General features: G+C 59.9%; 1 protein-coding gene across 1 annotated transcript in view; it reads left to right on the plus strand.

The window, feature by feature from the left end:
• Positions 1–12,366, plus strand: part of CAMTA1 (calmodulin binding transcription activator 1) — an 899,418-nt gene that overhangs the window by 811,321 nt on the left and 75,731 nt on the right. The window contains exons 11-12 of the mRNA XM_060088900.1: positions 4,888–5,014; positions 10,772–10,906. Of these exons, the coding sequence (XP_059944883.1) occupies positions 4,888–5,014; positions 10,772–10,906 (262 nt within the window). The remainder of the gene's footprint in view (positions 1–4,887; positions 5,015–10,771; positions 10,907–12,366) is intronic.

The following is a 12,366-nucleotide window of genomic DNA, read 5'->3' on the forward strand; positions in this document are numbered from 1 at the left end:
TTGCTTTTTCTCTGAAGTAGAATGGCGTAGGAAGGGGACAGAGTGGCCCGAGCGTTCCCTGACCTCCTGCTGACCAATAGGACACGCTCCCTGACCCCTCCCTGTGCGCCTGCCAGGTGCTTGGAGAGCAGCATACTGGGGCCCAGATCGGCACTTCCTCCCCTGGGAGATGGCTGCCCACGGCTCCCCTGGCTCCACTGCCACCTTCCCCAGACATGAGGGCAGGGGCTGCTGCCCAAAACACCAAGGGAAGGGTGCTCCTGAGAGACCCTGAAGCTCATGGGGTACCTCAAGGCAGTGATGCAATCCCCGCAGAAGGTCTTCCGACGTGGGCAGGGCAGGGATGCTGGCTAAACCCGTGCACGTTCCAGGCCCAGGCGCTGGCAGGGGCTCCCAGGACGATGCCCGAGTTGGGACAGGGTGAACGGGGTTCCCTGAGAAGTGCAGCATCTCTGAGAGCCCGTGTCGGCTTCCCAGTCTCCCCCAGGCCCTGGTGAAGGGGACACTGAGGCCCAGGGTGAAGAGCATGTCTCAGGGGGCACCCCTGGGTGTCAGTCCTGGCTCTGCTGTGATTTTCCCTCCCTGTGACTCAGTTTGCTCACCTATCAAATGGGGGTGAAAATAGTACTTGCTTCTTGGTAAAGTCTTTGGCCCGTAGTAAGTGATCAATAGTTTATTGTTATGTTATTGGTTATTACTCTGTGGCCATCACAACTCACGGCCCACTGTGCTCCTTTTCGTGTCCTCCTGCCTCGGCCGTGGCGAAGAGGCTGCTCACTGTGTATGAATGCCCCCAGCTCTCAGATGCCACGTCAGCCCAGGTAGTGGCCCCCCCTTGGGACAGGAGCATCCCAGAAATACAGCAGGTGTAAGAGCTGCTGTGCCTGTGCACTGTGTCCTCGGGCAGCAGGCTCATCACAGCTCAGGTGTCCAGAGGTGGCTGCCCTACGTGATGAGGAGCACGGGGCTGGGGCTGGACAGTCTGGATTCAAATCCTGCCCCCCCACTTTACTAGCCGGGCAAGGTCGCTGCCTTTCCTGTCTCTAAGACTGGGGCAATGCTAGCGCTTTCCTCACTGGGTTGTCAGGACTGAGCTAAGAGCTCCAGCAGCCCTGCCGCTTCCACCCACTTCCAGGGACTCCCCCTACCCCCACGGACCCCCAAGACTCCAGAAGACTGACTCAGTTTCCTCTTGGTGTGGCTCGCTGTGACCCCATCCCCTGGGGTGAAAGGTCAGCTCAGCCCAGCAGCTGGCTCCCCACGGGGATTAAGAAAGCAAATTAAGAAGGGCTGGGAGGGAGGCCTGGGACTGGGGTTCAAGGAAGTCAGAGCTGGGAGTCGGGGCACTGCCTCTCGGGCCTGCCTCCTGGGCCTCAGTGTCCTGATCTGTAAGTGGCTGAGCAGGGGTGGCCTCAAGGCCCTCCAAGTCCTCCGACCTTGGAGATCGGGTCCTTCCTCAGGGTGCTCTGAGGCACCCCGGTGCCCGTGCCCTGCGGCAGGAGGAGCTTTTCATCCCCGGACTCAGCCTGTGAGCTGAGTGCACATCCCCGGGCGGAGGCCCTCCTTCCAGCCCCTGGGACCCGCGGGCACTGGTCAGGGGCTCTTGGCAGGCCTGGCCCTCTCTGTCCTGTATCCGAGCACTGGCCTGCAGATCCCTAAACTGTACCTCGGAGAAAGTCAGTTCAGCAGCTGGCCACGCGAGGGCAGCATGGGAACGAGAAAGGAAAGGTGGCCCGGGCACCTCGCAGAGGGAGCGGCCAGCCCCGCTTTTCCAGAAGCTCTCGGTGCTTCCAGCTACCCAGAAACAAAAGCAGCTCACATTCAATTTGATTTGGGAAATGCGCAGATGCCACCAGCTGGGCCCTTTGGAGCCCAGCGTGGCTGCTCGGAGAGGCCTCTGTTGAGGCCCCAGCGGCTCTGCCTGCCACTCCCTCCCCGCCGTCCTCCCCCACCCAGTCCAGCAGCAGGGGCCGACCCTCCTGGGTTCTCCCACCAGAGATAGCATCTTCTCCCCCGTCCTTCCTCTCTCCTCATACCGGCTGGCATGGTACCCTTCGCCCTCTCCCCTTCTCTGCTGGGAAGAAGCCTGCCTACCACCTATGTCAGGAGGCCGGATCTAGCCAGTCGCTCAGCACCCTCACCAGCTCTGAAATTCGAGGGTGCCCAGGCACTCACTTCGCAGGGATGCTAAGGCCAGGGCCATCTTGCTGCATCTTCTTGAGCACCCCTCCCCCACCACAGGCTGCTCCCGCTTCCCCTCTGCTCTGTCTGCCTCTTCACCTGCGCGCGCACACATGCACACACACACACACACACACACACACACACACACACACCTATGCTGGAGGTGCCCCTGGGCCCCCGGGATCCGCCCCAGGAGCATCAGAAATCCAGGTCCTTTACTCAGGGCTCCCAGGGCACAGAGACCTCAGATAGCATGTGTGGCTGCCTCTCCTCCCCCAGACGCTTCTGCGTCATCTCCCTCCACCGACACCCCTGCCGCACCAGGCACAGGAGGCTGCAATTAGAGCCGTCAGGTGCCCGCATCACAGCGATTCAGCACAGCCAGGCCGATGTTGCCATGGAAACCATCTCCTGAACTGATGGATGCGGAGCCCCTCCCGCAGCAGTTTCCATGGAGAAGGTCCAGATGTTCTCCAGTAATTTCTGCAGTCCTTTGTTCTTCACAGCAGCCCTGGCTTCATGCTAGCAGCTATTGATTGGGGTTACTGGGGGGTTTTTTTCTTTCTTTCTTTCTTTCTTTCTTTCTCACAGAGTAACTGTCTGTGGCCTTTTGAAGACACTGCTCTTCCATTGCCCAGGATCCAGGGTGGATCGTGCCCTGAGCTGGCCTCTGGTGCCCCCAGGCATCCCAAAGTCAGGTTCGACCTGTGCCCTATGGTACATCTCCCAGCCAGGAGCCCACTCCCAGCCTGTGGGCCCAAGGATGCTGGCTCCAGCCCCGCCACTCCGACAGAGCTCCAAATCTCTCTGTGGAGCCATATATCAGAACCAAAGAATGTCAAGGCCAGAGGGTCCCTAAAGTTCAAATGCCACCCAGAGAGGTTGGGCCACTTGCCTGAGGACACAGCTACGAGGGGCAGAGGCAGGCCTCCTGCCTGTGGCTCCTGGTCCTGAGCTCTGTCTACTACCCTCCAAACTTTGATTGCCTAGCAGTAAGATGACTTCCCCAGCCATTCCAGGCAGAGGAAGGAAGGCCCATCCAAGAGCACAGGTGGAAGGCCTTCCAGTCTGGGAGAGCCCCTTCCATAGGGGAATCTCCCTTCTGTGCTGGGCTATGAGGGACCCACTTCCACCTCATCCCTGGAAACACCCCCTCCTACTGCTGATGCCCAAGGCCAGCTCTGGGCCAGGTCTGCTTCCAGGAACGTTGTGTGGAGCCTCAATAGCCAGTCCTGTGTCGAGGCCGGGGTCCCTCCAGAGCACGGATGGGCCAGTGCCAAGGACAGGTCACCCAAGAACAGGTGACTGAGCAGGAGAGAACGTCTCACTGGCATTAGGAGCAGCGGGAGAACTAGGGTCTGGCCTCTCTGGCCTGGAGAAGTGGGGGAAGGAGGGCCTCAGGCCGCACTCCTCACCCCCACCACCACCCCCCCAGTCTCCAAGAGGCGCGCCGCTCGACCTTCTCCTGCCTGGACACTAGGTGGTGCTCTCCACCCTGTCCTGGGAAGAGCTTGGCCCGCCTGCCGGGAGGAGACTGGAGCCCGCGGAGGACCAGGAGAGCCAGAGGACAGCCGGCCCACCCTCTGCGCCCCCAGGGCGGGCCTCCCTGACTCGGTTACCCGGCCTTCCCCTCAGCTGTCTGAGCTCTGAGCAGGGCACCTACACCTCCTTACCCACATCAGGCAGGACAGGCTGCTATTAATCACTAAGCTCGGACAATAGACAGGACTGCCCGGGGCACCGAGACATAAGGCCACCCTCCTTGCTCTGTGGCTGCCCTGGCTGGTTCCAGCCGGAAGTCAGGGAGCGCCTGTACCCTTCGGGTGCCGTCCTGCGCCTGGGCGCCTCTGGGGTCCTTGGGGGCAGGGCCCTCTCCCCGTGAGCTGAGCAAGGTCATCTGAGCCCCACTCCTGCATCCCCCTCCCCCCCCCACTCCCCCACTCTCGCCCTGTGGGAGCAGCTGCAGCCCAGCCAGGCTGCAAGCACATCCGTGCCTGTGTGTACTGTGTCTGTACACAGTGAGGGGGCCATCTGGCTGCCATGGCAACCTCTGAGCCCCTCCAACTCTGAGCCTTCCTTCCAGTTTTCTGCTCTGCTTTCTTTCTCATCACCTTCTTCATCCAGCCCCGCTTCGCAGCCTCATCCCCTGGCTGTCCCCACCACACCCTGGGCATCCCAGGTCTCTCCTCATCTCCCCGCCAGGACGTCCAGTCCCTGGAGGCCACTAAGATGCTTAAGCCCATTTCCGTAGCTCAGAGTTCACACAATCTGTCCACAAGCAAATGACAGAGAAAGACCCTTCCCTCCCCTCCACTTCCTCTCCGGGGTCCCCCCCACCGGCCAGTTCTCAGGTGCATCCTGGGGGGAAAGGCTTGAAAAACTCTGTGCTCCCTTCTGCCTGGAGCTGAAAGTTCCACTTCCAGGAGGGGGTCAGGGATCCGAACTGTTGGCCCCCGTGCTGGGTGCCAGCTGAGGAAGGCAAGGAGCATCTGGGGGCCCCTGAGACAGCCGGGGGAGGAGGGCTGGGGCCCTTCCTCCCGCCACAGTACTGAAACAGTGGTTCTCAAAAGTAGGGCTTATGGGAATCGGCAGTCTGCATTTTCCACAAGCACATGGGCTGGGGGTGTAGCCACGGGGGCCTGTGTCCCTCATCCCTCCCTCTGGGGCTGACCCCCGCCCCCCGCTGGTCTCTGTTCCCTCCAGGGAGGAGTGAAGGTTCTCATCACAGGCCCGTGGCAGGAAGCCAGCAGTAATTACAGCTGCCTGTTCGACCAGATCTCAGTGCCTGCGTCCTTGATCCAGCCCGGGGTGCTCCGCTGCTACTGCCCAGGTGAGAGGCCGCCTCCCGGCAGAGGCCGCGGGGCCCCAGAGCGCTGGACTCCGAGTCTGCCTGGAGGGGGTGACCTGGAGCAAGTTGTGTCATTACTCTGGGCCTCGGTTTCCTCCACGGTGAAGGAGTGGGTCCCGGATCAGCTATCGTAATGGCATCTGTTCTGGACTCATGGACCCCTTAGCATGATAGATGGGGACACAGTGAGCTTGGCTGGGTTTTGAAGAGAACCTGATGGAGGACTGCTCAGACAACCAGTGAGCCAGGGTGACACACCCAGGACTGGTCACAGCAGGAAACTCTAATCACCCTCCACCTGAAGGGTTACAGGAGCTGGTGAGAGCCAGGCGGGCGGAAGGGCCCCAAAAGGAGCTGCGTCTGGGGTCGGGGCCACAAGGCCGCCCTCTCTCCCCACCACCCATGCCTCGCACAGCTGAAGCCACACAGAAGTCACGAGAACAAGAGGGCCCAGGCCATGCAGTCCACGGGGCCAGTCCCCTGCGGCACAGAGCGGGTCAGAGAGGGATGGAGAAGGCCCGGCAGACCGCAGGGGAGGGGGCGTCAAACTGAGAGTAACCCACACAAACTCCTTTGAGAGGTTAGTGACGCCAGCCACCCTGTGGCCAGAAGAAGGCACAGGCACATCATCTCCTTTCGCTTTCAGGGACCGGAGGCCCCGGGGGCCGTCCCCGTGGCTCTGACATTCTCCCTATCACTCGGGCGGGGCTCATCATTGTCCACATAGCTTGGTGTCCCTGTCTGGTCAACTTGCCCTTGACCTCTGACCATTACCTCCTCCCCACTGGCCTGTTGGCTCCACGAGGACAGGGTCTGTGTCTTTCTTGGTCACCACGTGTCCCCCAGGGCTCGAAAAGTGCCTGGCACATCCCCTAAAGGGGGTGTATGTTCATGAAGGAATCCGCTCATGTTCTCTGTTCCCTGGGTTGGTGCTGGGAGGACCCCTTGACTGGCCCCTCACAAGCATCATTAGTTCCAGGGACGACCCGTCCAGCTGGCCCAGATGATGGACGGAAAGGCAGACGAGGAGGCGGGTGGGGAGGGTGGAGGGTCCCACTCCGTGTTATCTGCAGCCTACAAAAAGGAGAGAGACAGAGAGCGAGAGAACGCTCCCCGTGGAGGACCAGGGGTGGGGAAGAGAAGTGAGGCCGGGGTCCCCAGGGCAGTAGAGCTGGCCCGTGCTGGGGGCCTGGTTCACCTGGGGTGGTCCAGCTTGAACCTCCAGCCACCCGAGCTGTCTGCCTCACCCAGCACCATCCCCCTAGCCTGGGGCTCCCGAGCTGACGTGGAACATGCTTCTCTCTCTCTCTCTCTCTCTCTCTCTCCGTCTCCGCACGCAGCCCACCGGAGCAGAATGCCGCTGCTCCAGGGCTGGGCTCACATACTCAGCTTCCGCTTGAACGCAGCGGCCTCTGCACCGCAAACATCCCAGGGAGCCAGGGCTGGTGCCTGTGGTGGCCTCCTCTGTGGGCCCTGCCCCCGCCAGCGGCCTGGCTGGCTCCCACTCATCTCCCCCTGCTCCCAGGCTCCCAGCAGCCTTCCTGGGGCTGGAGCGCAGCCATCCTGACGCCAGCCAGGCTGGGTCAGCCTATCACAGCTCGGGGCTGCGTGTGGCTAACGCAGCCCCCCACCTCCACTGGTGAGGGAGGGGGAGGGGCAGCGTGTTCTTAACTATCCACTTATCACCTGCTGCTGGAAAGGGACTGGCCCAGCCTATAAATAGATGTCGCTTCCTGTACCTGGTTCTTGCCTGGCTGAAGACCCAGACCTTGCCTGTCCTGAGTTATCTGACCCCTCCAAAAAAAATAAAAAAGATTGGCCTTTGCATGCCATCTGGATGGTGTCCCAGGCCAGGACCTGGCAAATCCTGGGTGCTGGAGCAGTCACATCATGCACATCCCAGATCAGCCAGTTACCGTCGGGTGACTTGAGCCTGGAGGTTGACTGCTCTAAGTCCCCATTTCTACATCTGTAAAAACCACCGGCCAGATGGGCAAGGGGCTGAGATGAGGGCAGGTCCAGGAAGCTCCTGGCTTAGATGCTCAATTCATGAAGCTGCTCATGAGTGATGCCTTGCTCTTTCTGTCCTGGTTGGGGGGCGGGGAGTTGGGAGAGGGGTCCAGGGCTGTTTAGGTATCAGCAGGCAGTTCTCCTGGTCCCAGTGCTGGCAGGAGAGTCTGCCCAGGTCACTATGTCTCCTAGTGGTTTAGGCTCCCCTAACATCTTGCATCTTGGACCCAGAGAGGCTCAGGCAGCCTGTGGGCTGGGGGCCCCGCCCTGTTCCACCCCTAACCACAAAGAGGGGTCCCTTTTGGACATCCTTGTTTTGAGGCCCAAACTAAAACATGTCACTCAGTAAGACAGCACTGGGTGCTGCATGCATTCGTTCATTTCTTCATTCGTCAAGTAGTTTGCCAGGCACCGGTAGGCGCCTGGAGTGGACCCAGCCCCTAACTCTAACCTTGACCACAAGGAGCTCTCAGTCCAGGAAGGAGCTGGTCATGCAAACAAGCCGCACCCTGGGGGACAATGCTGGCTGCTCAGGGACCTCTTCCCTGGGTCTCCCAAAGCCTTGGGGAACCTGGAGCTAATCTTAAAGAAAGGACACTTGAAGCCAGAACCAAACTGGCCTCACCTAAAAGAAGGGCTCAGAGGCCTGGGAACACAAGCCAGGTCACCTGGGGAGCTAGAATGACATGGGAAGTGGGGGCACAAGGGGTGCAAATGGCCCCTGTCCACCGGCCTGGTGCACATGCCCGGGCAAAACAGCTGGGGAGACTCAACCCTGACCAAGAACATGGTTCTGGGCGGCTCTCCCTCCATCACTGGCCGCAGAAGACACACAGGCATGGAAACTGCCTCTTGCAAGATTCCAGTAGTGTTCCAAGGTCAGGAGAGAGAAAACCAAGTCAAGCCACTGAGCTCTGGTGAAGCAGTGGTTAAGGAGGACTTGGGATTTAGGAAAGGCAACTTGGTCTTGGGAGAAGATGGAGGAAGCCCCCCAACAAAAAGACTTTGTTTTGGGGCTTCTGGACAGCCCCACGCTGGATTCCTTGGAGTCACCAAAGGCAAAAGATGAAATTCAAAATGAGATGAGCAAGTGCACTGCATTCTGAAGCAATTCACTCAACAAACAGGTATTGAGGGGCCATAATAGGCCAGGCACTGACCTGGGCATAAAGAGGTGATCAGGACAGACTGGCTACCAGCTCTCACAGAGCTTACATTCTACTGTAGGAGATGAAAAAACAAACAAGGAAACAAAGAAATAACCAAGATCACTGGAAAAAACACTAGAAGATGGTAATGTGATAAGGTAACTTGGGAAAAGGGACGTTCCTTTGGACAGATCCTCTCACAGGCTGGGACATTAGGCTGCAACCTGAATGATGAGATGGAGCTGGTCATGGGAAGAATGGGAGGAAAACATCCGGCAGAAGGCAAAGGAAGTGCAAAGGCCCTGAGGCAGGAACAGGTTTGGTAAGTTGAAGAAATATAAAGGTGGGGTGAGTTGGAGATGGCCAGGTGGGAGAAGATGGCAGAGAACACATCATGTCCATCCTTCTAAGTCATAAGAAGGAGTCTGATTAGGTTGTACTTGCAATGGAAGCCATTAGTCTTAAGTGGGGAGTGGCTTGATCTAAATTATGTCTTTCGAAGATGAATCTGGGTGTGTGGGAGAATGGATTGTAGGAGGGAAGAAAGAAGCAGGGACACCAGAGGAAGCAGCAGAGGGGTAATCTTTCCCGATTTAAGGAGGAGGGCTCCCTTGGGCAACACACTCCCACTGATTTCCTGTGGAGGCTTTGGAGTGTGCCCCCCACCCTAACACCACCCCAGCAGAACAGGTAGGTCTCAGGTGTGCTGAGGGTGCCCTGGGCAGGAGGCTAATGCAGGAGTCCGGGCATCTAGGCAAGACATGATGGCAGCTTGGGTACCGTGGTGGCCATCAGGATGGAGAGAAGTAAATGGACCCAGGACTTGCTGATGGACTGAATGCGGGGCAGGGAACGTGAGTCCAGGAAATGTCCTGGGAGACAGGCCTGCATGCGCCGGGCTGCTGGGCTGGGACCCAGGAGACCATGATAGGTCCTCTTCATTCTGTCTCTCTGGGGAGGGATGGGATGCCTTTGGACCCGCCACCGTTCCGGCATCACGGCAGGTTGTACACGTGCCAGGAGACGGTGGAAGATGAGCGGCAGGTGAGGAGGACCCTCCAGCTGGAACGTCTGGTACAGAGAAGGCTTGAGCTCCCCAGGGGCCAGCGAGAGGCAGCAGACGTGCCCAGAGGAGCAGACCTGAGTGGGCCCTGCTGGGGCGCTGGCTGACGCCCTACCCTCCATCTCCAGGGAAGGCGAGTGACCACGAGCCTGGAGATCTGCCTGGGGACGCCATCAGAGCCTAGGGAGGTCTGGACTTGGCTGGGGCCCCCTGCCCAGAGAGGCGCGGCGGGAGCTCCAGTGGTACCCCACCCACCATGGAGCCAGCTTGTGATCTGGAGCCGAGGGACCACACCAGGGTGGAAAGCACAGGGGAAAAAAACACACTGGGGCTTCCCTGGTGGCGCAGTGGTTGAGAGTCCGCCTGCCGATGCAGGGACACGGGTTCGTGCCTCGGTCCGGGAAGATCCCACATGCCGCGGAGCGGCTGGGCCCGTGAGCCATGGCCGCTGAGCCTGCGCGTCCGGAGCCTGTGCTCCGCAATGGGAGAGGCCACAGCAGTGAGAGGCCCGCGTACCGCAAAAACAAACAAACAAACAAACAAACAAAAACACACTGGTCATCTTGGGGCAACGACTTCCTGAAGACCTGCTCTGGGGACCATTGCGTAACACATACACCTGGGATGGAGAGAGGCCACACCTCAGTGAGTTGGTTTTCCCGTGGGCCGCGAGGGCTGCATCAGAAGACCTCAGAGGGAAGCCAGAGCCCTGGCTCTGCCCTGGGGAGCAGCTGACTTGGACGGCTTCCTCCAGTCTAAGCTTCGGGAAACCAAGAGCCCAAACCGTAACACGATCCCCGGGCGCGTCCTCCCTGGAAATGTGTCCTGGGGAGGCCCTGGGCGCTGGTTCCAGAAAAGCAGGGCAGAGAGCACAGAACCCTGCTGTCTACCGGAGGCTGAGGCCCGGCGGGGCGGAGCAGCCTGCATACACCCACCGGCCCCCAAGACTTCAAAAGCAGCCTCAACCCCCAGAAATGAAGCAGGTCTCTCTGCCACAGGTAGGCTCTCCTCTTGGGAACAAGTGAGAATGTCCCCTGCGTCACTCAACCAGTAGCTTTCATTGAACCCCGTGTCGGGGTCAGAGCAGCTCACGAGGCCCATAAGGGCCGGTCTTCCCGAAGCTTGACATCCAGGCGTCGGGGGGAGACGCAAGGTTTACGCCAGCCTCCAGCCCAGCACCACTGGGCTCAGAGTAACAGCCACAGCCAAAGCTTTTGCCTTCATCAGGGATGCAGAAGAACTTCTGAAAATACACAGAAGGCCATGCTAAGTGAGTCAGGACAAGCTTGCAGGAAAAGGCGAAACAGAGAAATAAGCACAAAGGAGTCCAAAGCAAATGCTGCACCTAAATGCCCTCCCCCCTCATTCTGACCTTGAGGAATGAGCAAGCCCAGGCAGGGCTAATCCATGAAGGGCAATGGGGAGAGGGTCCTCCTGGCCCTTGGGTGGGTACGTGAGGCTGGAGTGTGCCCATGCCCCGCCCCCTCCCTCCCTGACAGCTCTTTCTTTTGCTTTCAGCCCATGACACTGGTCTTGTGACCCTACAAGTTGCCTTCAACAACCAGATCATCTCCAACTCAGTGGTGTTTGAGTACAAAGCTCGGGCCCTGCCCACACTTCCATCCTCCCAGCACGATTGGCTGTCACTGGACGGTAAGAACAGCGCTCGGGTCACCTTGCCAGGCCCCAAGGGAGAGGGACACTTGGGAACCCTGTGTGCAAGGTGTGAAAAAGGAGGAAGCATCCAGGTTTCCTAACTTCTGCTGCTCAGGGTGCAAGTCGCACCTCGAGAGGACCGGCTGGTCCCCACCCTCAATCTCGGTCTTTCCCTGGGACAGAGTGAATAGGCGAGCTTGGACCCAGGGCTTCCCAGGACGTCTGAGTGGCCAGACAAGCCCCTGAGCTGCTGAGAGGCCCCTCTCCGGTCAGACCTGGGGCAGCAGGGTCCAGGCATCCTCTGCTGCCCCACCCCCAGCCCCAGGGCAGTTTCTAGAAGCAGAGGGAGCTCCTGGAGGCCATCACCAAGCCCTGAGCCTCTCAGAGGCAACAGCAATGGGCGAGGCTGGGGGAAGGCAGCCCAAGTTGGGCTTTTTTCTGATTCCAAGGCCTGGACTTCAAGGCTGTGTGTTGAGTGCTTCTGCCTTTTAGGGACCGTGAGCCTCACCTTCTCATGGAAGCCCTCCCCCACCCAGCTGAGGGCGGAGGGCCAGGGAGCCCCCAGAGGCTCCAAGGCAGGAGGCAGGACGTGATGGCCAAGGATGCTTCTCTGAGAGCCGCTGGCCTGCTGCCCGGGGGTGCTGAGCGGTGGCTGCTCCCCCTGGGGCGCCAGAGGCTCTGCAGAGAAAAGTTGCAGAGGCTGCTCTTCCATGCCCGGGCATGCCCAGGGGAAGCCCCAGAGCTGGCCTGGGGGGCTGAGCTGATGGTCTGCTCTGGGCACCGAGACAGGGTGGAAGGATGGCTTACACCCGCCCTTAGTATCAGGGCAGCCGCAGAGGTGCCTGTCTGTGGGGTACCTTGCTAGAGACCTTGCCGGCCCAAGGTGTTGGGCCTCAGCTAAGCTGACCCAGGCCCTCTGTGGGGGTCAGTTCCTTAAGCTCCCCTCCCCCATCCTCAGCAGCCCTTTGCCTTCTCCGCTCTCAGACCTCCCCTTGCTGCTGGTCGCTGGAGGCTCTCTGGGCTTGGCCACATGCCTTAGGCAGCTTTCCTGGGCCACCCAGTGTGTAAATCTCTGCCTCATCCCAGCCCCGGCCCCAGCAGTGACAGGGTGGCTGGCAGCCGCCCTGGCCACTGAACCCTCTGAGCTGTTCCCAGAGGTGGCTTTGGATCAGCAGGCGTCTGCACCCTGGCAGTGGCTGCCTGGGAGCGCCAGGCTGGCCTTGGCAGCCACCCTGGCCGAAGCTGAAGCCAGCCGGCGCTGTGACGATGACCTGCAGGATGTAACAGAGAAGGGCAGGGTGACCAGGGGCTCCCGTTCAGGAAATCCGGTTTCAGTTTTGCAGAACAAATGGGAAAGGGAACAGGGAACTCTGCAGAGCTCTGGCTCTCCCTCAGTGGCCAGTTCACTTCACCAGGGTGCACTGCAGGATGCAGGGACCAGTCAGTGTCGGACCTGC

The sequence above is a fragment of the Mesoplodon densirostris genome, chromosome 2 (assembly GCF_025265405.1).
Source record: "Mesoplodon densirostris isolate mMesDen1 chromosome 2, mMesDen1 primary haplotype, whole genome shotgun sequence".
In the NCBI taxonomy this organism is placed as follows: Eukaryota; Metazoa; Chordata; class Mammalia; order Artiodactyla; family Ziphiidae; genus Mesoplodon; species Mesoplodon densirostris.